Here is a 24,070-nt window from a genome sequence, read left to right as displayed (position 1 = left end):
AGATGTATTGGATTTTGGGATCTACTTTGTTCATTTGGGTCCTCGGCAGTCCTACCCTCCACAATTCATGACACTTCTTTCAGAGCTGATTTTTTTATGCTGTGTTTGATTCACTGCCCTCGTGAACGACTTTGAAGCGTGAATTTTGAAAAGTGCTCAATAAATAATTATCATCATTTTTCTGTTATTTTTATGACTATAAACATACATTTATAAACATTATAGATTACATATATCTTCTTTTGTTCCCCTCTTTAATCTTGCTCCCAAAATTCTTAAGCTTCTGGTTTAATCTACACACAGATTGCCATCATCTAACCTGATGTTAGCTGAGAGCCGAAGACTTCTGACTTCAGGAAAGACTGCAACAAATATTTTTAGACATTTGTACGTACAGGAAACATTTTGAAAGCAAGAATGATCTGATTTGTGAAGTTGAACTTACAAACTCTGTTCAAATTGCTTATTGCTTTATATTTGTGTGAATTGGAGCGCACATTTGTGAGTCCTCAAAAGTGACACCCAAATCACTGTACACATTTATAAATCTTAGTTTATGCTTGCAGATCATGTTTTCTAATACTTTTGGGGCAAATTTCTCTCCATATAAACCAATCAGGAGAGAGTTGGCTTAAAGACAGAGGAACAGCTTGTTTTGAACAGTAGAGGCTGCACCAACCCCCAGTAGAAGAAAAATAGCATAATATTAAACGTCCACTTTAATTTCTGTCTTTAACTTTCTAATAAATAGCTATAACTAGGTAGCACAGTAGTGCAGTGGTTACCACTGTTGCCTCACAGCAGGAAGGTTCTGAATCCACCACCTAGCTGGCCGTCATCAATAAGACAACTCGTCAGTGTGAGGAGCGCAAGCAATTTTTATCCTGATGCTCATCCGCAGTGGATGAGCATCTGGTTGCTTTAGTGGACGCTGACCTTTCAAACAGTATATGTCAAGTAAGCAGTCTAACTATGGCATAAAGAAATGGGCAACATGTATTGCCAGGCCAAGATATAGCTGAAATATACAGGTTTATACTGGGAAACCTGCAGACAGTGTTCCTGAAAAGAGCCAAGTGAAATTTGTGGTTCTGGAGATTGATTGAAGGTCTCAAGGGACATAAGATAATAATTTCAGGAGCTGTGTCAGAACCCAGTGTAGTTTGGGATAATTTCCTCCATGCATAAATAAAATATTCTCGGTTAAAACAGTTGTTACTTTATATGACTGTGTAAAAATTGTAAACTGTATGAAAACAAATGTTCTTGGTAACTTTGACCCAAAGTGGCCTGTGATCAACAGTATGCTATATTTCATCTGATTATTGCTTACAGTCAAAGTGAAATTGTGTTTTTTAGAACTCAAATTCAAGGCATATAAACTCAGATTAATCAGACATATAGGCCATAAGCTGTTCAAAAACTGTAATGTTCACAAGAACTTAAGTTGATAAAAAGATCAGCACGAGGGTTAAGATGATATGGGACTGTAAATGTTCCTGTCATAACACCATACTAAGTGTGAACCTAGGAAAAAAAAATATGTTTGGTGGCCAAAGTTACAGTATTTTCTTTCTTTTGAATGGATAAGTGCACATACACTACACCTGCTTCAAACAAGCTCATATCAAGGTTTGTTATCTATAATACAATTAAACTTATAAAGAGCTTTAAAAGTATGTAAATAAGGAGGTTCTTCCAAAATATTTTAATCAACTCCATCAGAGAATTTAACTATTAGTGAAAACTTGGTAGTAAAGACATTTACAGACTTTAATTATTCCAGTGAGTGAAGCGGCCACACTGATTGATCTGGGTACACAAGTGGGAGGAGAAAGACCAACATCATAATGGGCTGAGCTTCACCTGCTGTGAAAAGCTGTATCCTTTTCACAGAAAGGAAAGCAGAGAGTGGATACTATGCTCTGAACTGATAAAAGATTGTAGATGTTGGAGGACAATGAGAGTGAGCTGAGTGAGAAGGAGAAGGCACAGCAAAGGGAATGAGACCAGAGCATTTGTGTCAACAGTCTAAATAACAGTTTGATTGAAGTTTTAAGGCATTTTGCCCAAGAATGGCAACTTCTTGGCTATTTAAACTTTTTCTCTGCGTGTTTCTGATGGCGTGTGGAGGCTTGAGCCTGCCGAGTGAAGAAGCAGAAACCCAAAACACACAAAGAGACACTGGGACGGGCTCAAGTTCTAACGCAACTGGAGATGGTGGTTATGGAGCGGCAGCCATCACTACACTGCGTATTGTGTCCTGGAAGTGGCATCACATCACTGCACCGTACCTGGTGGCCGTGTGGATCCTGGTTGCCTGGCTCGGCAAACTCAGTAAGTCTTGCAAATTCCAGTTCATGAAAGACTCTTCTTTCCCAACATCTATCATAAACGCCTCTGCAGCCAAGAACTTTTTAAGATGTTGTGTGTAGTTAAGGTTATTCGCATCATCTATTTTTGTCACTGGTTCATTTGTTTATTTCTTTTAATTATTTGTAAAGTAAGAGCTCACAAAATGTATAAAAATATTTATTAAAAAATACTGTTTTTAAATGCTCTAGGAACAACAAGTAAGTCCGCTGTCTGAAAGCGAAGCGCTCTAATAATACTATAAAGTCATTAAGATAAGATGGGGCCTGATTGTTCAAGACCTTGTATGTGAGGAGCAGGATTTTAAATTAAATTCTGCATTTAAAAGGGAGCCAATGAAGGGAAGCCAATATAGGAGAAATATGCTCTCTCTTTCTAGTCCCTGTCGGTACTCTTGCTGCAGCATTTCAGATTAACTGAAGGCTTTTCAGGGAGTTTTTAGGACATCCTGATAATAATGAATTACAGTAGTCCAGCCTGGAAGCAAAAAACAAAATGCATGAAGTAGTTTTTCAGCGTCACTCTGAGACAGGATATTTTTATTTTACAGACATTGCGCAAACTGAAGAAAGCAGTCTTACATATTTGTTTAATATGTGCGTTGAAGGACATGTCTTGGTCAAAATGAGTCCAAGGTTCCTCACAGTGTTACTGGAGGCCAAAGTAATGTCGTCCACAGTAGGAGTCTGGTTAGATACCATATTTCTAAGATTTCTAGGGCCGATTACAATAACCTCAGTTTTATCAGATTTTAGAAATAGAAAATTAGAGGTCATCCATCGTCTTTATATCTTTAAGTGTCATCGGCATAACAATGAAAATGTATGCTATGCCTTCTGATGATACTGCCTGAAAGAAGAAGCATGTATAATGTAAACAGAATTGGTCCTAGCACTGAACCCTGTGAAACTCCATAATTAATCTTAGTGTGTCAAGAGGACTCTTCATTTACATGAGCAAATTGGAGTCTATTAGATAGATATGATACAAACCACTGCAGCGCAGTACCTGTAATACCTACAGCGTGCTCTAATCGCGCTAATAGGATATTATGGTCAGCAGTATCAAACGCTGCACTGAGGTCTAGCAGGACAAGCACAGAGATGAGTCCACTGTCAGAGGCCATAAGAAGATCATTTGTAACCTTCACTAAAGCTGTTTCTGTTCTGTGATGAGCTCTGAAACCTGACTGAAACGCTTCAAATAAGCCATTCCTCTGCAGATGATCTGTTAGCTGTTTGACAACTACTCTTTCAAGGATTTTTGATATGAAAGGAAGGTTGGAGATTGGCCTATAATTAGCTAAGCTGGGTCTAGAGATGGCTTTTTAAGTAAAGGTTTAACTACAGCCAGCTTGAAGGTCTGTGGTACATAGCCGATTATTAGAGATAAGTTTAAGATTGAAGCATTAAATAATGGTAGACTTCTTTCAGCAGTATTTTATGAATGGGGTCTAAAAGATACATGGATGATTTGGAGGAAGCAATTACTGAAGTGAACTCAGAAAGATCAGAAAAAGACTCAGTATCAATGATAGTGAAAGTAGCTGTACAAAATGTTATGTCTGTGAGATGATTATGGGTAATTTTTTCTCTAATGGTTAAAATGTTATTTGTGAATAAGTTCTTTAAGTCGTTACTAGTTAACGTTAAAGGGATGATTGCCTCAACATTGCTCTGACTACCGAAACCTAGGGTTGTTCTTATTTTCTTCAATCAATGATGAATAGTAAGATGTTCTAGCTTTACAAAGGGCTTTCTTATAAAGTGACAAACTATTTTTCTAGGCTAAATGATGATCCTCAGTTATATATAATAAAATCAAATGACACAGGGGAAAAGTGTGGAACACATTAACTGAAATATATTTAATACTTACAAAAGCTTTTGTTGGTGACAATGACAGCTTCAAGATGCCTCCAGTATGGAGAAACTAGTTGCATGCGTTGCTCAGGTGTGATTTTGGCCGATTCTTCCACACAAACAGTCTTCAAATCCTGAAGGTTCACTGGGTTCCTTTTATGAACTATGACCTTTAGTTCTTTCCATAAATGTTCAGTTGGATTCAGGTCAGGGGATTGGCTGGGCCATTCTAGCATCTTTGTTTTCTTTCTCTTAAATCAACTGAGAGTTTTCTTGGCTGTGTGTTTGGGATCATTGTCTTGCTAAAACATCAACCCTTGTTTCATTTCATCATCATTTTCATCATCCAGACTTTTTTCTCCCAGTATTTCACAGCCGTGTCTAAATGTTGTTCACCAAACTTTAAAGATGCTTCTGCATGTTTAAAGTCTTGGATGGAAAATTCTTCTGATAATACTTTTCGCGACTCTGTCTGAAATCTTGCCGGGAGCACCTGGTGATGGCTGGTTTATGCTAAAATGATGTTCTTTTCACTTCCAGATTAGGGCCCAACACTGCTTACTTGAATCTTAAGTAGTTTAGACATTAGTAGTTTAACTAATATCATCTGTGTGTTTAGCAACAATAAGGTTGTGAAGGTCTTGAGAGACCTCAGTGGTTTTACCCATCATTAGATTTTTCTCCTGTGTGCGGTGTTTTCTCTGCCTCTCCTTGGTAAGGAAACCATTTTTAATAGGCCATCAGGTGAGACTGAATCAGGTCATATTAATTTGCTTTGTAATTACTGATAGATTACAGCTGCCGTCATGACTTTTCATAGCTCTTTGCAACACCCATTCTACACCTTTTCAATTCTTTATCCCCATGTCATTCCTCATTATTACAAAAGACTTAATTTCTGGACATCTATAGTTTGACTTCTTTGCATATGTGGATTGGATGGGTTGTTACCAAAATCTGGTGCATTTCATCTCAGTAGGACCTTTAGAAATGTATTTACTTAGAAAACTGGTGACGTGTTCAATACTTATTTTACCTGCTATATATCTGTCCACAGTCCCTAATTATGAATAAATTATTGCACAGTTGCAAATGATCAACTGGAGTTTTATATTTATGGTTTACTTACAGTCCAGTGAAGGTTTGAATGTTTGCCAGCTCCAACCTGACTACAAGCAGACTGGCTTAAAATCAAAGGTTGTTTCAAAGGTTGTTACTGTTGATTGATGGTTCTTGTCCCTGTATTGATCTTTTTTTTCTCCTCTCAGTCATTGAGTCCAACCATCATGTCACCAGCGTCATACCCGAGAGCGCCCTGCTCATCTGCTTCGGTTTCATGTTGGGTGGAATGATTTGGGGTGCAGACAAGGTGCAAACCTTCATGCTGACCCCGACAGTCTTCTTCTACTTCCTGTTGCCTCAAGTCATTCTGGACGCAGGCTACCACATGCCAAACAAACTGTTCTTTACCAACCTGGGTGCCATCTTGGTCTATGCTGTCATTGGGACCTGCTGGAATGCCGCCAGTTTGGGGCTGTCGCTGTGGGGGTGTCACATGGGAGGACTCATGGGTAAGAGAGGATTTTTATTTTGTTTCATTTCAAACCTGCTGCCACGGCTCACATAAAGGAAAGGGTCCTTTTTGGGATATTTAGACTGAAAGCATATTTGTAGTGTTGTTTAATGTACTAAAGGATTATAATGACAATCGAGGTGAAAGAAAGAGAAATTTAAAAATAAACTATGCAATTCCATATTTCTTAAACTTTATCGGACTGTAAACTTTCCCCTCCCTTAATGCTGATTCCTGGCAGAAAAGGGAGTGCAACAACTAAACATGTCCCTGTGTTTAATAGAGCTCAGGGCTTGCCTGATCCCTTATTCCTTTGGCTTAAGAATACTGAGTCTGGCTACTGCCGCTGGATGAGCCTATAGAGAGATTTGTCATGGACTTATCCTAGTAGGACTTATCCTACTAATAAATGAGAATGTTTTACCAAATCTCACAGCATTTTATGGTGATATATTTCAGTTTGCAGCAAAGTGGCAGATTGATCACAGCTACAGTACATTTGAGCAAAATTTAAAAGTATATCCTATCTATGGATCTGTACAGGTGACCTGGACATCGGTCTGCTGCAGTATCTTCTTTTCGGCAGTCTGATGGCTGCTGTGGACCCCGTGGCCGTCATCGCTGTGTTTGAGCAGGTCCAAGTTAACGGTGTCCTCTTTATCATAGTGTTTGGAGAGTCGCTGCTCAACGACGGCGTAACAGTGGTTCGTATGCTTCATCGCTTTGTTTAGCATTACTTAAGTAGCATAACAGTTTGTGAGTTTGCTGAGACATCCATCATAGGAATGTACATTTTATAGACATGAAGAATAAAGGAAGTAAACACACTCATTCCTGAATTCTTTGCTCCTTCCTTCGTCTTTGTAAATGTACACTCATGGTGAGAGGAAAATAACTCTTTTACATATCAGGACATGGAGTAAATAATATCTGGTCCTCAATAGTCTCAAAATTAGGTGAATAAAGCCTGAGATGTCATGAGTTTGCAGTGCTTGCAGACACGTTTGGAGTGTTAAGATGAGGACCAAGATGCAGATATGCAGAAAAAGAAGAAATAAACAGAAAACACACCTTTATTGGTTGATAAAAAGTCCAACAAAGTCCATCAACAAAGTAACATTAACAAAAGGAGCAGGAGAAACACTAGGGAACACACTGGGAGAGTAAACAGTCTGACAAGGACTAAGAAGAAGATGGAATCATTTATGTACAGTGGTGTAAAAAAGTGTTTGACCCCTTCCTGATTTCCAATTTTAATTAACTGGTTGGGCCACCCATAGCAGCAACAACTGCAATCAAATGTTTTCGATAACTGGACATGAGTCTTTTACAGCACTGTGCAGGAATTTTGGTCCAGTCATCTTTGCAGAATTGTTGTAATTCAGCCACACTGGAGGGTTTTCGAGCATAAACCACCTTTTTAAAGTCATGCCACACATCTCAATCTATTGAATTCAGTTTCGTTTATACAGCGCTAAATCACAACAGTTGCCTCAAGGTTCCTTGTCATGGTCCTGGGTCATTTGACCCAGCGTTTTGAGTTTCCCTGTGTTTTTGTCATTTTGTATTATGATCTTTGTATAATGTCTCTTTGCTAGTCTTACGTTTATTTCCATAGTGCCTGGTTATCCAGTTTTGAGTTTCTTATGGTCCCTGTTTAGTTCATTGATTATTTAGTCATTTCCCCATGTGTCGTTGCCCCGTGTCTTCCTCTGTGCGTCTGTGTTTATGTGTTTGTATGAGTTCTTGTGCCTTGTTTCCCCTCCTTGTGGTTTATTCCATGTTTATCCATGTTTCTCCATTCAATCATGTCTCACTCATCTCCACTCTGTCTCCCTCATGCTCCTTCGGGTTCCCCTCGCCCCCTCTCGTCTGTCTCTCCTCCACTCCTGTGTCATGTTCCCCAGTTTCCTGTTTTATTGTGAAGGCCTTGTGTTTCCATGTTCAGCATAATCTCGTTTTGCTTCCCCTGTGGTGTCATGTTAATTTGTGTCAGCTGTGTTCCCCGTGTGTCCTCACTTCCCTGATTATCCTTCTGTGTATTTATGTCAGCGTCTCCCTCCCATTTTCCTGCCTGCACACAGCCAGTTCATAACACACGTGATATTGTAAGGAAAAGACCCCACAATACTACAAAAAAAAAAGAAAAGAAGAGAAAACCCCAACAATTATATATGACCCCCTTGGGGTGAAGGGAGGAGATGAACAACATCACCTGAGATCACTTTCACTTCGCTTTCACAATGCAAGTAGCAACACTGCTTGGGTATAGTACTATAAAACTCTTCCTGAACATATCTAGATACAACCCGATGGTAGTGCATATGAGAAAACAAATGGTCAACACAATAAGATCATAATATTCCCCATTAGAATTCATTGGATCTGTACTTTCAGGAGATCGCTTATTTCCTTATGGACCGTCACATCGGATACATCCACATATCTAGCACATATTTTTGTGACCCAGTACATTAAGCAGTCCTTGTAATGTCTAATTTCACCACTGTGAGAATAGCATGGGTAATAGTCCATTAACAAGAATTTGTCTTGTATCCCGTCTTCTGCATGCTCAACACCCTCACCTAAATCAAAAGGCGTTGCCATGGTGAGAATGTGATGGAAGTTTATCTCCTGTTGATTGCTACAAGCTAGAATGGACAAGTCTGGACAACATTTTTTTACAAAATGACCAGTCATTAATTCTTCTTCCACATCTCTTAGGTGCTCTTCAATGTTTTTGATGGATTTGTGTCACTGGGAGGATCCCAAATTGATGTTGCAGAAATTGTTAAAGGAATAGGTAAGACATGACATTTATTAAGCTGTTAATATAGAATTTATCAGTGCATGCAGCTGATTACAGGTTTCCCCAACCTTATAAACTAGGGCTGAGTGAAGAAGTCACTTGCATGAGTGAAGAAACATTTCTCCCACTGAAAACGATACATCCCGATGAACAGAATTTGCTTTTTGGGACTCTCTCTCCACAGTTTCCTTCTTTGTGGTTGCATTTGGTGGTTCCCTTGTGGGCATAGCATTCGGCATACTAATTTCACTTCTGACCAGATTCACAAAAAACATCCAGATCATCGAGCCAGGCTTCATCTTTGTCATGGGATACCTTTCCTACCTGACTGCTGAGATGCTTTCTCTGTCTGCTATCCTTTCGTGAGTATTTCACAATTGAAATATCATTTGTTTTATTATGTCTGTATCCATTTTCTATATGTAAAAATGTAGTAAACATATTTAGATGCACAAAGTTTACTTTTGTGTTTCCTTCTGTAGGACTGTCTTCTGCGGTGTGTTATGTCAGAAGTACGTCAGAGCAAACATGCATGAGCATTCAGTCCAAACTGTCAAATATGCCATGAAGGTTTTCGCCAATGGATCAGAAACCATCATCTTTGTTTTCCTCGGTATCTCGGCCATCGATAAGGTTATCTGGGTTTGGAACACGGGCTTCATCCTCCTCACAGTCTTCTTCGTCTTTGTGTATAGATTCATTGGTGAGATTTGGTCCTTTTGCTATCACACACACACATTGTGGTTTAAAAAGTTTGTGTGTTATGCAAAGACATTTTCTGCTGCTGCTGCTCCCAAGATGCACTGACACTAATTTGTAAGGATGCATAATTTCCCTAAAATACATCACAAAGGCACGACGATGTAAAGTCTTTAAATAACTTTGTGTGTTTGTGTTTGTACTGCAGGTGTGTTTTTCCTCACCTGGATCCTCAACAGGTACAGGCTGGTCCCGCTGGAATTCATAGATCAGGTGATTATGAGCTACGGTGGCCTACGAGGAGCTGTTGCGTATGGCCTGGCTGGGATGCTGGATGAAAACAAGATAAAAGAGAAAAACCTGATGGTCTGCACTACACTCATTGTGGTGTACTTCACTGTCATCTGGCAGGTAGTGAAATTTTGGCTTTTGTTAATCAGCTAATGTGTACATAAGTTTCTATCTTTTTACACAGTCTGCATTAGAGTTAAAGGTTTGCACATTACTGCTTCACACTGCTGCAGGGAATAACGATGAAACCTCTGGTCACGTGGCTGAAAGTAAAGAGAGCTGAAGTGAATGAGCTCACACTCCTAGAAAAAATGACAAACAAGGTAAATCTCAAAAAAACATCTCATGTTTCACCTACACAACCATTTTCTGTCCAGTTATTAGAGTCCTTCTCCTTTCTTTAGATGTTTAATCACACTCTGGTTGCCATAGAAGACATATCAGGACAAATAGGACACAACTACTTGAGGAGCAAGTATGTAAAGTATGGAAGCCGGTTTCCGCCACTCAAAAAATGAAAAAAACAAGTATCCATAACTCGAAATTTCGAGTTATTTTCTTGAAATTTCGACTTATTAACTCGAAATTTCGAGAAATGTAACTCAAAATTTGGAGAAACATTACTTGAAATTTTGAGTTACTTTTCTCAAAACTTCGAGTTAATAGCTCGAAATTTCGAGTAAGCTCTGCCAATCAGAGCAGAAAAACCGGATCGCAACAAACTGGCGCTTTCGCGAGTACGTTTGCTGATAGTAACGCCATGTGATTCAGCTAATAACAGAAGGATTTCATCAATTTTTAAGTTACGCTGAAAATACTCAGCAATCTGTGCATTCATGACTGGATGTAATACTGGTAGCTTAGCTGAAGCATTCGTACCTGAGGGCTTCAGCTTCCGGGTAACAAGGAAATGACATCATTCACGTAGATTATTGACTGGCAGCGCTAACTCGAAATTTCGAGTTACTTTTCTCAAAATTTTGAGTTAATAAGTCGAAATTTCGAGTTAATAAGTCAAAATTTTGAGAAAATAACTCGAAATATCAAGTTATGGAGGCTTTTTTTTTTTTATTGCGGAAACGGGCTTCCATAGAAAAGACTTGGTACATAAATTCAAAATGCTTTTTCATTCAAAATAGGCTACAGTGATCTGTTTTCTTTTTGCTAAGGTGGAAGTCTTTTGAGGAGAAGTGGATGTCGAGGATTTTGATGAAGCCATCTGCAAGGAAGAAACAAGATGAAGTTTTTAATGTCTTCCATCAGCTTAACCTCAAGGATGCCATGGAATACGTGGCTGAAGTGAGCATCATTTGTACATTTTTAAGTATATTTTGCACTTTTAAGTATATTTTGCTGAAGTCCTCATTAAAGAAAACTAATAAGATTGTCACACGTAAAGAAAGCTCTGTCGTCTTCTTTTGCAGGCCGAGCGTAGAGGCTCACTGGAATTTATCCGTAAAGAAAGTGTCGTTATTAATTTCAGGAAAAAGTTTGAAAGTGAATACTCAGAGGACATGCCTGACATGAGGGCGAACATGTCAAATGGTCACCGTGCAACGTCCACTATGAGGTGAACAATCTGGATTTTTCTGATAATAAGAGGGGAGCTAAAAGCAGACTTACAAGCCAGTATATAATTGGGTGGTGATGATTTTTAAAATGGAAACCAGAGTTGAGATAGCCCTTTTAATATTCTGGTATTACTTTAAATCACTGACACGATTGGCTTCTTCTGTATTAGAGAGCATATTCCATCAGTGAGTGTGGAAATGCACAAGCACACCATGAAGGCTATGACGGAAGCTGAGGCAGTTAACGCTCACCACCTTCTGGATCAGCATCTCTACAAGAGCAGGGATCAGGTAATGAGCACATTCAGTCATTACATGAAGGGCTTACTAAAGCAGCTTATTGCTGGACTTTCATTTAGTTAAAATAGATCACCATACAGGAATGGGTTACTTAACGTAATACCTGGTTCTTTGATAACAGAGTGAGGTGCTTCACTGTGGGAATTGCTTTGGCATGATCAAAGTGACTGAAGCTCCAATGACACCACACCTGTCTATGACAGACCTGTCAAGCCGTAATCAGGGCCCCCTGGACTGATACACCTCTGAACAAATACCAGGATGTGGCCATACCCCTAGTAGAGTGAGCTCGGAGTCCCCTGGGGGCCTGCAAGCCCTTAGTGCTATTATGGCCTCTACTATCCAAAGAACTAGCCTGTAGCATGACAAGGGCCTGCCCTTGTAAGGAGAGGCCCAGGAAACAAACAGCTGATCTGATTTCCTGAATCGAGCTGTTCTGTCAACATTAGTCCCCAAGGTCAACGGAGTTTGCAAAGAAAAGCGTCTGGACTTCTTTGAGTTGCTTGAAGACGTTTCACCTCTCATCCGAGAAGCTTCTTCAGTTCTAAGGTCAAATGGCCGAGAGTCCCAGATTTAAACCCAGTGGGAGTATCCCCCCAAAGAGGGACAAAGGACCCCTGGTGATCCTCTAATCACATGCGACAAGGTGTGAAAGCGGGTGTGGTACCTAATCAGCCAGGGTTTCGGGTGAGCTCATTGTGAAACCTGGCCCCACCCTATCATGTGATTTCCTGAGGTCAGATGGCCCAGGATGTGAGTGGGCGTTAAGGCGTCTGGGGAGGGAACTCAAAACTGGATTATAGATGGCAGACAGTTGGTGTCGTAAACCACCGCCTCTGTTCAAAGATGGTCGCTCACAGTGGACATAGATGGCCTCTTTCACTCCTCTTTCAAACCATCTGTCCTCTCTGTCCAATATGTGAACATTGGCATCCTCGAAAGAGTGACCTTTATCCTTAAGATGCAGGTGGACTGCTGAGTCTTGTCCTGTGGAGGTGGCTCTTCTATGTTGTGCCATGCGCTTGTGAAGTGGCTGTTTGGTCTCTCCAATGTAGAGGTCCGGGCATTCCTCACTGCACTGTACAGCATACACCACGTTGTTCAGTCTGTGTTTTGGAGTTTTGTCTTTCGGGTGAACCAGTTTGTGTCTGAGTGTGTTGCTGGGTCTGAAGTACACTGGGATGTCGTGCTTGGAGAAAACTCTCCTGAGTTTCTCTGATACACCGGCTACATAGGGGATGACAATGTTGTTGCGTCTGTCTTTCTTCTCCTCCCTCGCTGGTGTCTGATCTTCTTTTCTGTGCCTCTTTGCTGACTTTATGAACGCCCAGTTAGGATAACCACATGTTTTCAGTGCTTCCTTTACATGTGTGTGTTCCTTCTTTTTCCCTTCAGGCTTAGAGGGAACAAGTTCTGCCCGGTGGTGTAGGGTCCTAATTACTCCAAGTTTGTGTTCCAGAGGGTGATGGGAGTCAAAGAGGAGGTACTGGTCCGTGTGTGTGGGCTTCCGGTAAACTTCAATGTTGAGGTTGCCATTCTCTTCAATGTGCACAGCGCAGTCCAGGAAAGGCAAACAGTTATCCTTAGTGTCTTCCCTGGTGAACTTGATGTTTTTATCCACGGCGTTAATGTGCGCAGTGAAGGATTCCACTTCTTGTGTCTTGATTTTGACCCAGGTGTCGTCTACATATCTGTACCAGTGGCTGGGTACTCTCCCTTTAAAAGAGCCAAGAGCCTTTCTTTCCACTTCCTCCATGTAAAGGTTGGCTACAATAGGTGACACGGGGGAGCCCATGGCACAGCCATGTTTTTGTCTGTAGAAGCCTTCGTTGTATTTGAAGTATGTTGTGGTAAGGCAGAGGTCTAACAGTGTGCAGATCTGATCGGGTGTGAAGTTGGTCCTGTCTTCCAAGGAGCTGTCTTCTTGTAGTCGTTTTCTGACAGTCTCCACTGCCTCCGTGGTGGGTATGCAAGTGAAGAGAGAGACTACATCAAAGGACACCATGGTTTCATCTGGATCCAGGGTAAGTTTCTGGACCTTGTCGGTGAAGTCGGTGGAGTTCTTGATGTGGTGTGGGGTGTTCCCCACGAGAGGTGCCAGGATGGTAGCAAGGTGTTTCGCAATGTTGTAAGTGGCTGAGTTTATGCTACTGACTATGGGTCTGAGTGGGACCCCTTCCTTGTGGATCTTAGGAAGTCCATAAATGCAGGGTATGGCATCCCCTGGATAAAGCCGGTGATATTTGAGGCGGTCAATGATTTTGTCCTTTTCAAGGTCTTGAAGGCAAGCTATAACTTTCTTTTTGTAGCTGCTTGTGGGGTCTCGTTTTAAAGCTTCGTAGGTGTTGTTGTCACTGAGGAGAGTAGTGATCTTTGTGTGGTAATCTGTTGTGTTTAGGACCACGGTGCACCTTCCCTTATCCGCTGGTAATATAGTGATGTTGTGGTCTTTGCTCAGGGAAGCGACGGCCTTCTTTTCTTGTAGTGTGAGGTTAGACGGAGGGACTTTGGCACTGGAGAGGGTGGCTGAGACTTCCTGGACTGCGCTGTGCACATTGAAGAGAATGGCAACCTCAACATTGAAGTTTACCGGAAGCCCACACACACGGACCAGTACCTCCTCTTTGACTCCCATCACCCTCTGGAACACAAACTTGGAGTAATTAGGACCCTACACCACCGGGCAGAACTTGTTCCCTCTAAGCCTGAAGGGAAAAAGAAGGAACACACACATGTAAAGGAAGCACTGAAAACATGTGGTTATCCTAACTGGGCGTTCATAAAGTCAGCAAAGAGGCACAGAAAAGAAGATCAGACACCAGCGAGGGAGGAGAAGAAAGACAGACGCAACAACATTGTCATCCCCTATGTAGCCGGTGTATCAGAGAAACTCAGGAGAGTTTTCTCCAAGCACGACATCCCAGTGTACTTCAGACCCAGCAACACACTCAGACACAAACTGGTTCACCCGAAAGACAAAACTCCAAAACACAGACTGAACAACGTGGTGTATGCTGTACAGTGCAGTGAGGAATGCCCGGACCTCTACATTGGAGAGACCAAACAGCCACTTCACAAGCGCATGGCACAACATAGAAGAGCCACCTCCACAGGACAAGACTCAGCAGTCCACCTGCATCTTAAGGATAAAGGTCACTCTTTCGAGGATGCCAATGTTCACATATTGGACAGAGAGGACAGATGGTTTGAAAGAGGAGTGAAAGAGGCCATCTATGTCCACTGTGAGCGACCATCTTTGAACAGAGGCGGTGGTTTACGACACCAACTGTCTGCCATCTATAATCCAGTTTTGAGTTCCCTCCCCAGACGCCTTAACGCCCACTCACATCCTGGGCCATCTGACCTCAGGAAATCACATGATAGGGTGGGGCCAGGTTTCACAATGAGCTCACCCGAAACCCTGGCTGATTAGGTACCACACCCGCTTTCACACCTTGTCGCATGTGATTAGAGGATCACCAGGGGGTCCTTTGTCCCTCTTTGGGGGGATACTCCCACTGGGTTTAAATCTGGGACTCTCGGCCATTTGACCTTAGAACTGAAGAAGCTTCTCGGATGAGAGGTGAAACGTCTTCAAGCAACTCAAAGAAGTCCAGACGCTTTTCTTTGCAAACTCCTTTGACTACGATGACCTGGATGACTGAGAACCTTCACAGACATTAGTCCCCAAGGTCCACCCTCTGCTCCTTTTCCAAGGAAAACAGTGGGGGGGGGGGGGGGGGGGGGGGGGGGGGGGAGCCAGCAGCTCTACTTTATACAGGTGTATGATGGAAACATCATACAGGTACTCTAAAGGCCTCAGACACACTTGAGTGAGTCCAGGAGTCAACTGTAAAGAAGAGGTGTGAATAGACAAAGCCTGTAATTCACTAACTCACTTGGCTGTGGTTAGAGCCAAGAGCAGAGCGGTCTTAAGAGAGAGAAACTTCAACCCCACTGCCCCGATAGGCTCAAAAGGGTGGTGGGAGAGGGTGTCTAAAATGGCTGACAGATCCCATAAAGTGACCAGTGGTCTATAGACTCGGAGCTTTCAACATGCTCCCCTGTGAAGCAACATACAAGAGGGTGCTGACCTGCAGGTTTATCACCAAACTCCACGTGGCAGGCTGAGATAGCTTCCAAATAAGCCTTTATAGTATATAAAATTTATATTTAGTTTATATATAGTATATATAAACTGCAGTCAGTGTCAACTGAAAGACACTGAAAAGGGATTAACTGCTTTACATAGCACAACTCTTCAAAAACCCCCCATTTACAACTGTAAATGGAATGGGTGGAGGAGGGTCTAGCATTCTGAATCGTATCAATAACCTTCGGAGGCAGGCCTGCCACATTCAAATTCCACCTTTCATGGGCCAGGTCCAGAGAGCGACCTGGTCTGGGTGAGGAGGGTATATCTCCTGTGTGCCAGAGACAGAAGGTCCCTGCGGACAAGATAAGAGATGAAGTCTATTCTGAGCCCCATATACTCTGTATGGGTTTCAAGGGACTCTTTCCAGGTTGATTGTGAAACTGAGCTCCATGAGGTGACTCTTTACCACACCGGAGTCTTTGATTGCCTGCTCAACAATTGTGAGCATATTAGATAATCGTCTATGTAAGACAATATTCTGATGCTGCTGTTCCTTACTGGATACAGCGTTTCCTCCACACATTTGCTGAACACCCTCATAGCTAAAGATAAGCCGTGATACTCCTACACGGGACACCACGGGAGAACTGTTAAGCAGTTAATCAAGTTAGCCTGGACACGCTGAGGGAGCTCAAAGTAGTTTCTCACGGGAAGAAAGTGAGAATGAGTTAGGAGGGGCCAGTCAGCCATGTTAGACTGAGGGGGCGGAGCCCTGAGCACGGCTCAACAGACATGGTGTCATTGGAGCTTCCCTAGTTGGTCACGCCAAGGCGATTCCCATAGTGAAACACCGAGCGAAGTTAGAAAAAGAACATACCTCTCATTTGTGCAATTCTTATTAACCATTAAGTGACAAAGGTATTTACGCATTGACTTTATTATACTTTGAATGACAACAAATTGTAATGTAGCCATCATAGTTCAGATGTTTCTTTTGTTTTTTCTTTTTTTCTTTTGTTATTTCCATCTTTCTATTTAAGAAAACATTGTCAACATTTTCAACATGTTGATTGCAGATGTGTAATATTAAAAAAATTCCTTCTGTCATTTTAGGCATTTTAGGCATTTTTGGCAAAATTAAAATAAAATAAAATCACAAAATGCAAAACCACAAAACAATAAAATGCATATATAACACTTTACTTGTATCCTGGTCACACCAATCAGTCAGTTCCTGTGAAAAGATATGAAAAGTTATTCAACTGGTCTCTTTAAAGGTTAAACTAATAAAACTAATACAAAATAAATACATGTCTGTCAGGACCACTGTAGTTTAAAAAAAGATATCTCCAGGGATCAGCATCAACAGATGCAACTGATCAAGTCAGGCACAGCAAAGTTACAGATGCAACTCTGAGCAGTTTAATGCACCTCAAAGCTGCCTGAGATTTATATTTGTAGAAGCACATCAGCTATTCGATCAGCGCTGAGACCAGCTGATTTGCCTGGACTGTGGCTGAGCTTGACTTCATGGTCTTAATGTTTTGTTTTATGAAAGAGTAACAGACTGGCTTCTCATCCTCTTGTTTATAGCATCGTCACGGGTTCAGTCGCAGCGATTTCATAATCAACAAAGATGAGAAAGAAGTCCAGGAGATCCTCAAGAGAACCATGAAGAACCGAATGGATTCATTCCAGTCTGCAAAGATGGGCGGTTCACCAAAGACAGTCATCAAGCACACAAAGAAGGAACACCAGCAGAAGGTAAAGAGAAAGAGAGGGAATGAGTTTACCACAAAGAGCAAAGAGCTGATTATATCTTTGTGAGGTTCAGTGAAGAAGAAAAGTGTCTTTTGCAAATACGGCCCTTACTGAGTCTTTATTTTCAGTTCTGTTTTCTGTTGTACAAAATAGTAAATAGTAAAAGTACATTTTTGCATTTTTAGTACAAATCTAATTCCAAAAAAGTTAGGAAGTTGTATAAAATGTAAATTAAAACAAAATCCAATGATTTGTAAATCTCATAAACTTATATTTTATTCAGAATAGAGCAAAATAGAATCATGAAACATATCATATGTTTAAACTGAGAAATTAAACTGAGAAAATGTAGAATTTTAAGAAAGATATTTATTTTGAAGTTGATGGTAGCAATACATCTCAAAAGAGTTGGGACATGTCCATGTTTACCACTGTGTACCAGCACACAGAACAGTACATAAACTTCTGGAAACTGAGAACCAGCAGCTGGACTTTGGGAAGAAAAATGTTTTCCTATTCTTGTCTAATGTTCAACAATTCTGGGTCATTTTTGTTGCATTTTTTGTTTCATGATGCTCCAAATGTTTTCAGTGTGTAAAAGCTCTAGACTGCAGGCAGGCCGGTTCAGCACCCAAACTCTTCTATGAAACCATGTTGTTGTACAAGCAGTATGGTCTTGCTTAAATATGCAAGCCATTCCCTGAAAAACATGTCATCTGGTCAGTCCAAAACTCAGGACCATGACACTTTGGTCCACAGAAGACAGAAGTTTCCGGATCATGTTCACAAATGGTTTCTTCTTTCCATGACAGAGCTTTGACCTGCATTTGTTGATTAACTTGATTAAGTGTTAATGAGCCCATGCAGTGATTTCGATGGCAGAATTGTGCCTGTTTTTAATGCAGATCCTTTACATTTCTTGATTATATTATGTGCTATAGATGCTGAGATTTTCAGCGTCTTCACAATTTTACGTTGAGGAACATTATTGTGAAGTTATTCCACAATTTGTAGACGCAGCTTTTTGCAGATTTGTGCCCATCTTTGCTTCTGAGACACTGCCTATCTAAGGTGCTCTTTTTCCTTCCAGTCATGTTACTGACCTGCTGCCGCTTAACTTAATCAGTTGCGAAATGTTCCTCTACGCTTTTCTTATTGGTGTCACTTAGTTTTCCAGCCTTTAGTTGTCCTGTTCAAAGTTTTTTGTGTTGCTGTCATCCAATTCAACATGAGCTAATATTTTTCTTAAAATGGCAAAAGTTTTATACTTTATTGTGAATAAAATTAAGGCGCTACCCGCAAATCATTACTGTTTTTCAAAACTCGGATTATACCCTTTTAGCAGACATAATTTGATATTTCAGAGCTTTTGTTTTTTTATCATGTTTTGCAGAAGAGAATAATTTCATGCATCCATTCTCTTCAGCTTATCCTTGTCTGGGTCGTGGGGGGCCTGGAGAAATCACAGCTATCGCAGGGCGAGAGGCAGGGTACTTCCTGGACAAGTTGCCAGTCCATCGCAGGGCTCATACATAGAGACGGACAACTATTCGCACTCATATTCACACCTATGAGCAATTTAGAATTACCACTTAACATAACCCCACTAACTCCATGTCTTTGTGGAAGGAAGCCAGGAAACCCGGAGAAAACCCACACAAACACGGGGAGAACATGAAAACTCCACACAGAAAGGCCCCCGGACAGGTGGTGGTTTATTATCAGAGTTGATATAAGATTTCAATGCCAATATCTACACAAATCTTTTTAAAATATTAAATATTCCTATATACCACCATTTTTCCTTTCAGATACATGAAACGCTAGTAATAATACATTTGTTATGTCTAATTATTTACACTTCATCCAACTTTCCTCAATTCAGCTGGTTGTTGTTTGTGGTGTTGCAAACATGTTTGTTGCCATCAGAAAAGTTGCAGAGTGCCCTCTGCTAGACAAACTATGTAACATCAATGCTCGTAACATGGTTAAGGGTGTTGGTCTTGTTTCTTTTTTACTTCACCTTCCATTTTTTGAAACATAGCGTGTGATCAAATGGCTCTTTCTCCTGTTACAGATGCCAAAAGGAAAGTCAGTAAGCCAGACTAAACTCTATTCGTGTGATGAAGGTTTGTATGTCGGCTTGTTTTGTTGTTGTTGTTGTTTTCAGATTTAAAATCTTAGTGAACTAATTTTCTCATTTTCATCTTTAGACTTTGAGTTCTCAGAGGGAGATAGCGCTTCTGGCTATGACTTGCCATACCCTTCTTTCCCCATGAGAGATTCCAGACCAGGAGGTAAAATAATCTACTTTCTACATCCTGTATGAAACTGAGAGAAAACAGACCACAGCTGCAAGGGATGAGCAGCCAATATCAGTGTCACTTGTATTAAAATGTAATGCAGAGAATAGCAATGTCCCCAATATTGAACCCTGAGGTACTAATTCAGTTTTTTTTCTTTCGTCAAGGTGGGATTGAGAACTCAGCCTTTGTGTCAGATCTGAACCCCATGGATTCATTGCAGACCCCTGATTGGTTGGCAGAGGGTGAGCTTGACAGCAGCATGGTGGCTCCATCACTGCGAGGCCAGGCAAGCCCGCCCAGTTCACCGATCAAAATGCGCCGCCTGGGCCTTCTTCGTATCAGCACTCGCTCTACTGACACAAAGCAGATGAACAATGATCAATTGCAACCTCCCCCAACACCTCCTCCCCCTCCTCCTCCCAGTGGCCACATGTAACTGGATCCCAACCCCAACACCTTGTTCTATCTGAACCTGGAACAAAGACACAAAACAAATCTCAGACTAATTAACCATCTACTCTCATACTGTTTTCTTTTCCATGTGTTTAGCTTCTGTGTTTCTTCACAAAACATTTGTATTCTTCAAAGGCCCCCTGCTGTTTTTAGGTTCACCCTTCACTTGGAAAAACTGCACTGAAACATATCCTTTATCTTCATCATAAAGGATATGTTGAACACTGTCATATAATCCGCACCTCCAAATCAAATGACCAATTTAAGCTGACATAGCAACAAGCATCAGCCACGCTGAGTCTCCATTTCAACTTAAAGTTCAGACTTAAAACTTTATGCCAATGTTAAATTGTATCGATAGGCCAATTAAAACAGAGTTATGATGCAAAAAAACATACGCAATGCTTTTTTCTGAATACCATCGTCATGTTTAGTGCAGGAAGAAACGGTAAAAGGCATTTTCTAAGAACAGCACGAAATAAATTGGAAAAAATGCCACCCCTTCCCCATTCCTACTGGAGGAAAAAATGTACCATGTTGACTAGTCAAAAAAAATTATATGGCAACACATGGAATTTGGTTGTTAAGCAAAAGGGGGAAATTTTGGGAGTGATGGCGGTGCGAAAGAGCGAGCGAAAGAGAGAAATATCAACAGCGAGTTTTGAGATGTGTGACGTTTAGTGTGTTAGGAGTGTGTAGCAAGTGTGTAGTGTAGTCGTTGTTTTGCTGTGTGTGTTATTGTCACAATTACTGCTAAAAATCTTCTAAAGCCAGATTGCAATGTAAACGCTGTCTGTCTCCAGGTGGAAAACACGAGCAGCGATACACCTCCTGCTGTCAGGCCTGCAGGGTTTAGGCCTGTGGTGTTCTTCTCTTTCTTGTGGCAGACAAACTATTTTTTACACTGCCACAAATAATTTGTGTGATATCACACAACTGATTATTCTGTCATTTTAGTTTTAGTAGTATTTTTGATTGTTGTACCAAAGGCCCCAGGGCATTGGCTGCATTTTTAGGTAAAAAAAATAAAAAAAAAAAGTTCAAATTCAAATTCAAATTTTATTTGTCACACACACAACCATACACAGTATGACATGAGGTGAAATGCTTGTAGCTGTGCAATGCCCGACCATTAAATGACAGTGGTTTTACAGTATTTACAATTTACAGGTTATTACAAAATTTACAGATTTAACATAGAAATTTACTGTAAAAATGTGCAAATATCAGAAAGAGATTAAGGGAGCGGAAGCGCTTCCCAGACCTCAACAGTGAGAAGAGTCCATTGTTGGGATGGGAGAGGTCCATCATAATCTTCCTGGCTTTGGTCTTGCACCGCTTGGCGTAGATGGACAGCAGGTCAGGGAGCTCTGATTGAATGATGCGTTCGGCTGAGCGCACCACTCTTTGCAGATCTCGTCTGTCCTGCTTGGTGCTGTTCCCAAACCAGGTGCAGATGTTTCCCGTCAGGACACTCTCGATGGTGCAGGAGTAATAGTTCTTGAGCACCCTCAGTGGCAGATGGAAGTCTCTAAGTCTTCTGAGGAAGAAGAGACGCTGACAGGGTTTCTTAACCAGGGTGTTGATGTGACAGGACCATGTCAGGTCCTGAGTGATGTGGACACCCAGGTATCGGAAACTGTCCACTCTCTCCATTGGCGTGCCACTGATGATGAGGGGCTTGTAATTCCTTGCCTGCTTTGTAGTGAAGTCCACAATCAGCTCCTTAGTCTTGCTGATGTTTAGGAGGAGGTTATTCTCCTGGAACCAGGTCTCCAGGTTCCTACTGGAGTAGTGTTCAGGTAGCTGTTCTGCTCTGTGTTGGTACACCCTTCACAGGGTGGGGTTAGTGCTTGTATCCCTTTAATGAGGAGTGTATCAACTCAATTATGAGCATACGTTGCAATTAATGTTAAAAAGAAATTATGAAAAAAACATATTTCTAACAAAAGACAAAACAAATGATTAAGCTTCTTAACTGAGTCAGGAGGGTTTTGTGCCCCTCTGAAGTCACTGCTCCATGATATAACAGTAGGAGTTCATTTAGGGGATGCTTTAGGACAGCTTTGTTATTTCTTTTTCTTTAGGGGCAGCTTTGTCTCAGGCGGGAGAGCAGATCCTCTACCAATCAGAGGGTCACTGGGGGGATCCCTGCTCCTCATTCCGCATGCTGAAGTATATTTGGGCAGGATAGTGAACATTGCATTTGTACATGTGTGATTGGGAGAATGAGATTTGTAGTAAAAATAACTCTGAGTGCTTAACAGAGTAGAAAAGTGCTACATAATTTCAAGGGAGTCTTTAACTAAGACTGCGTAATGTCGGTGTCAATCATTACTAAGGAGTGAAGCTGGTGGATATGTTTCTAAACTAAAGGTATTCATTCAACAACCCTAACAATATCATGAGAAACTGGAATGGAGGGACCGGAAACTACAAACGCAGTAATGAATGTTTCAAATGTCACTGAATGGCATCTTTTACTCCTTCTTTAATTCTTCAGCCACACACTCATACATGACCTTATTCATAGAGGAGTAGTGTACATATAAAAGGCTGAGTCCAGGATTTCTAGCCTTTCTGAAGTCACTGCTGACCACAGACTGTGTCAGGACCAGAGATGGGCAGTAACGCGTTACTGTAATCTGATTACTTTTTTCAAGTAACGAGTAATGTACGGGATTAGTATTGCAAAAACGGTAATTAGATTACCGTTACTTTCCCGTAGGAACGCTGCTACTGCGTTACTAAAACCGTGATTTTTTGCGAGAATGTCTCATGACAGTGACGTAAGCGAGTGCGACGTTCGTGACAACAGCTGTGTGCAGATCAACAATGGATAATATATCGAGTGCGGGAGAGAGTATGAGTGTGCAGCGTTTAAAGCGTGGAAGTACTGACCTTACTTTGAGTTTGATTCCATAAAAAGTGACAAAAACATTAGTGTCCGTTGTGCGTGGGAAGAAAACTTCTTTTTACAGCGAAAAAAACCCCCTTAACTTCCAAGCAAGCACCGAGTGCGCTACAACGTAATGTGAAATTCACAGAGAAACTCGCGGATTCTTCCACTGACCGCCGCGGCACACCTGCACCAGGGTAAACCTCCGCCTACCCCACTCCTGCTTTACAGGTGAAAATAGAGCAACAGGACCGCTGAGTCTTTGATTTTATTTATTTTCTGCTGTGTTTTACTTTCATCTATTTGAAAGAGTGAGTGTAAACACAAAAAAAATTTTATTTTATGTGCTGGAATGTGCAGAAAATAGGTTTAAATGTTAAACAAATTTCTTCCAGTCAGAGAATGTTGCATATAATTAAGTTTTTGCTTGATGCATAAAGTTAAAAGATTTAAAGTTTTAAAAAGAGACGTTTCCATTTGATTACATTTTGTATGATGGATTATGCAGAAAAAGTAGAATTGGGCTGAAAGATCTATCGCTTTATCACCTATTCAGGTTGTAAATTGTGTTTTTAAAAAGTAACTAAGCAACTAAGTAATTAATTACTTTGAAAATAAGTAATCAGTAAAGTAATGGGATTACTTTTGGGGGGAAGTAATCAGTAATTAGTAACTGATTACTTTTTTCAAGTAACTTGACCAACACTGGTCAGGACTGAGGACACAAAGTCGCAGACAACGTAGTGAAGTGCAAGAGTAGAAAGCCCTTCTGAGGTAACACAGGCACGAGAAGGCTTCTTTTCTTCAGTCAGTTTATTTTTTTTAAATGCTACACTGTGGATATGCACACCACTGGCTGTTAGGGTCCGTGTTGTTGATCTGTTTTCTCTTAGAGCCTAGTGTTTGATAGAATTTAACTAATGTATAGACATTCACTACAGACCCACAATCCAGTACCTATCTGATTAATTGCTCTGGCTTTTTCTCAAAAACTCTAAATTTCTTCCTCTCTTCCTTATTGCAAAAAGTGAAAAGTAATTCTCAATATCCTTAAACAATTTGTTTATTATAAAGACC

At 41.0% G+C, this 24,070-nt stretch overlaps 1 protein-coding gene across 1 annotated transcript; it reads left to right on the top strand.

The window, feature by feature from the left end:
* Positions 1–1,909: 1,909 nt before the first annotated feature.
* LOC100708625 (sodium/hydrogen exchanger 3) lies at positions 1,910–21,250 on the top strand. The gene is made up of 16 exons (XM_019350284.2): positions 1,910–2,337; positions 5,504–5,806; positions 6,352–6,512; positions 8,533–8,611; positions 8,802–8,979; positions 9,100–9,320; positions 9,525–9,727; positions 9,841–9,930; positions 10,012–10,082; positions 10,777–10,906; positions 11,032–11,177; positions 11,349–11,469; positions 17,168–17,338; positions 19,413–19,464; positions 19,549–19,632; positions 19,806–21,250. The coding sequence occupies exons 1-16, from the start codon at positions 2,076–2,078 to the stop codon at positions 20,075–20,077; spliced, it is 2,544 nt and encodes an 847-aa protein (XP_019205829.1). The 5' UTR covers positions 1,910–2,075; the 3' UTR covers positions 20,078–21,250.
* The last annotated feature ends 2,820 nt before the right edge of the window (positions 21,251–24,070 follow it).

The sequence above is a fragment of the Oreochromis niloticus genome, linkage group LG22 (genome assembly GCF_001858045.2).
Source record: "Oreochromis niloticus isolate F11D_XX linkage group LG22, O_niloticus_UMD_NMBU, whole genome shotgun sequence".
Lineage (NCBI taxonomy): Eukaryota > Metazoa > Chordata > Actinopteri > Cichliformes > Cichlidae > Oreochromis > Oreochromis niloticus.
Note: the sequence above shows the minus strand (reverse complement) of the source record. Positions and strands in the feature narration are given on the sequence as shown.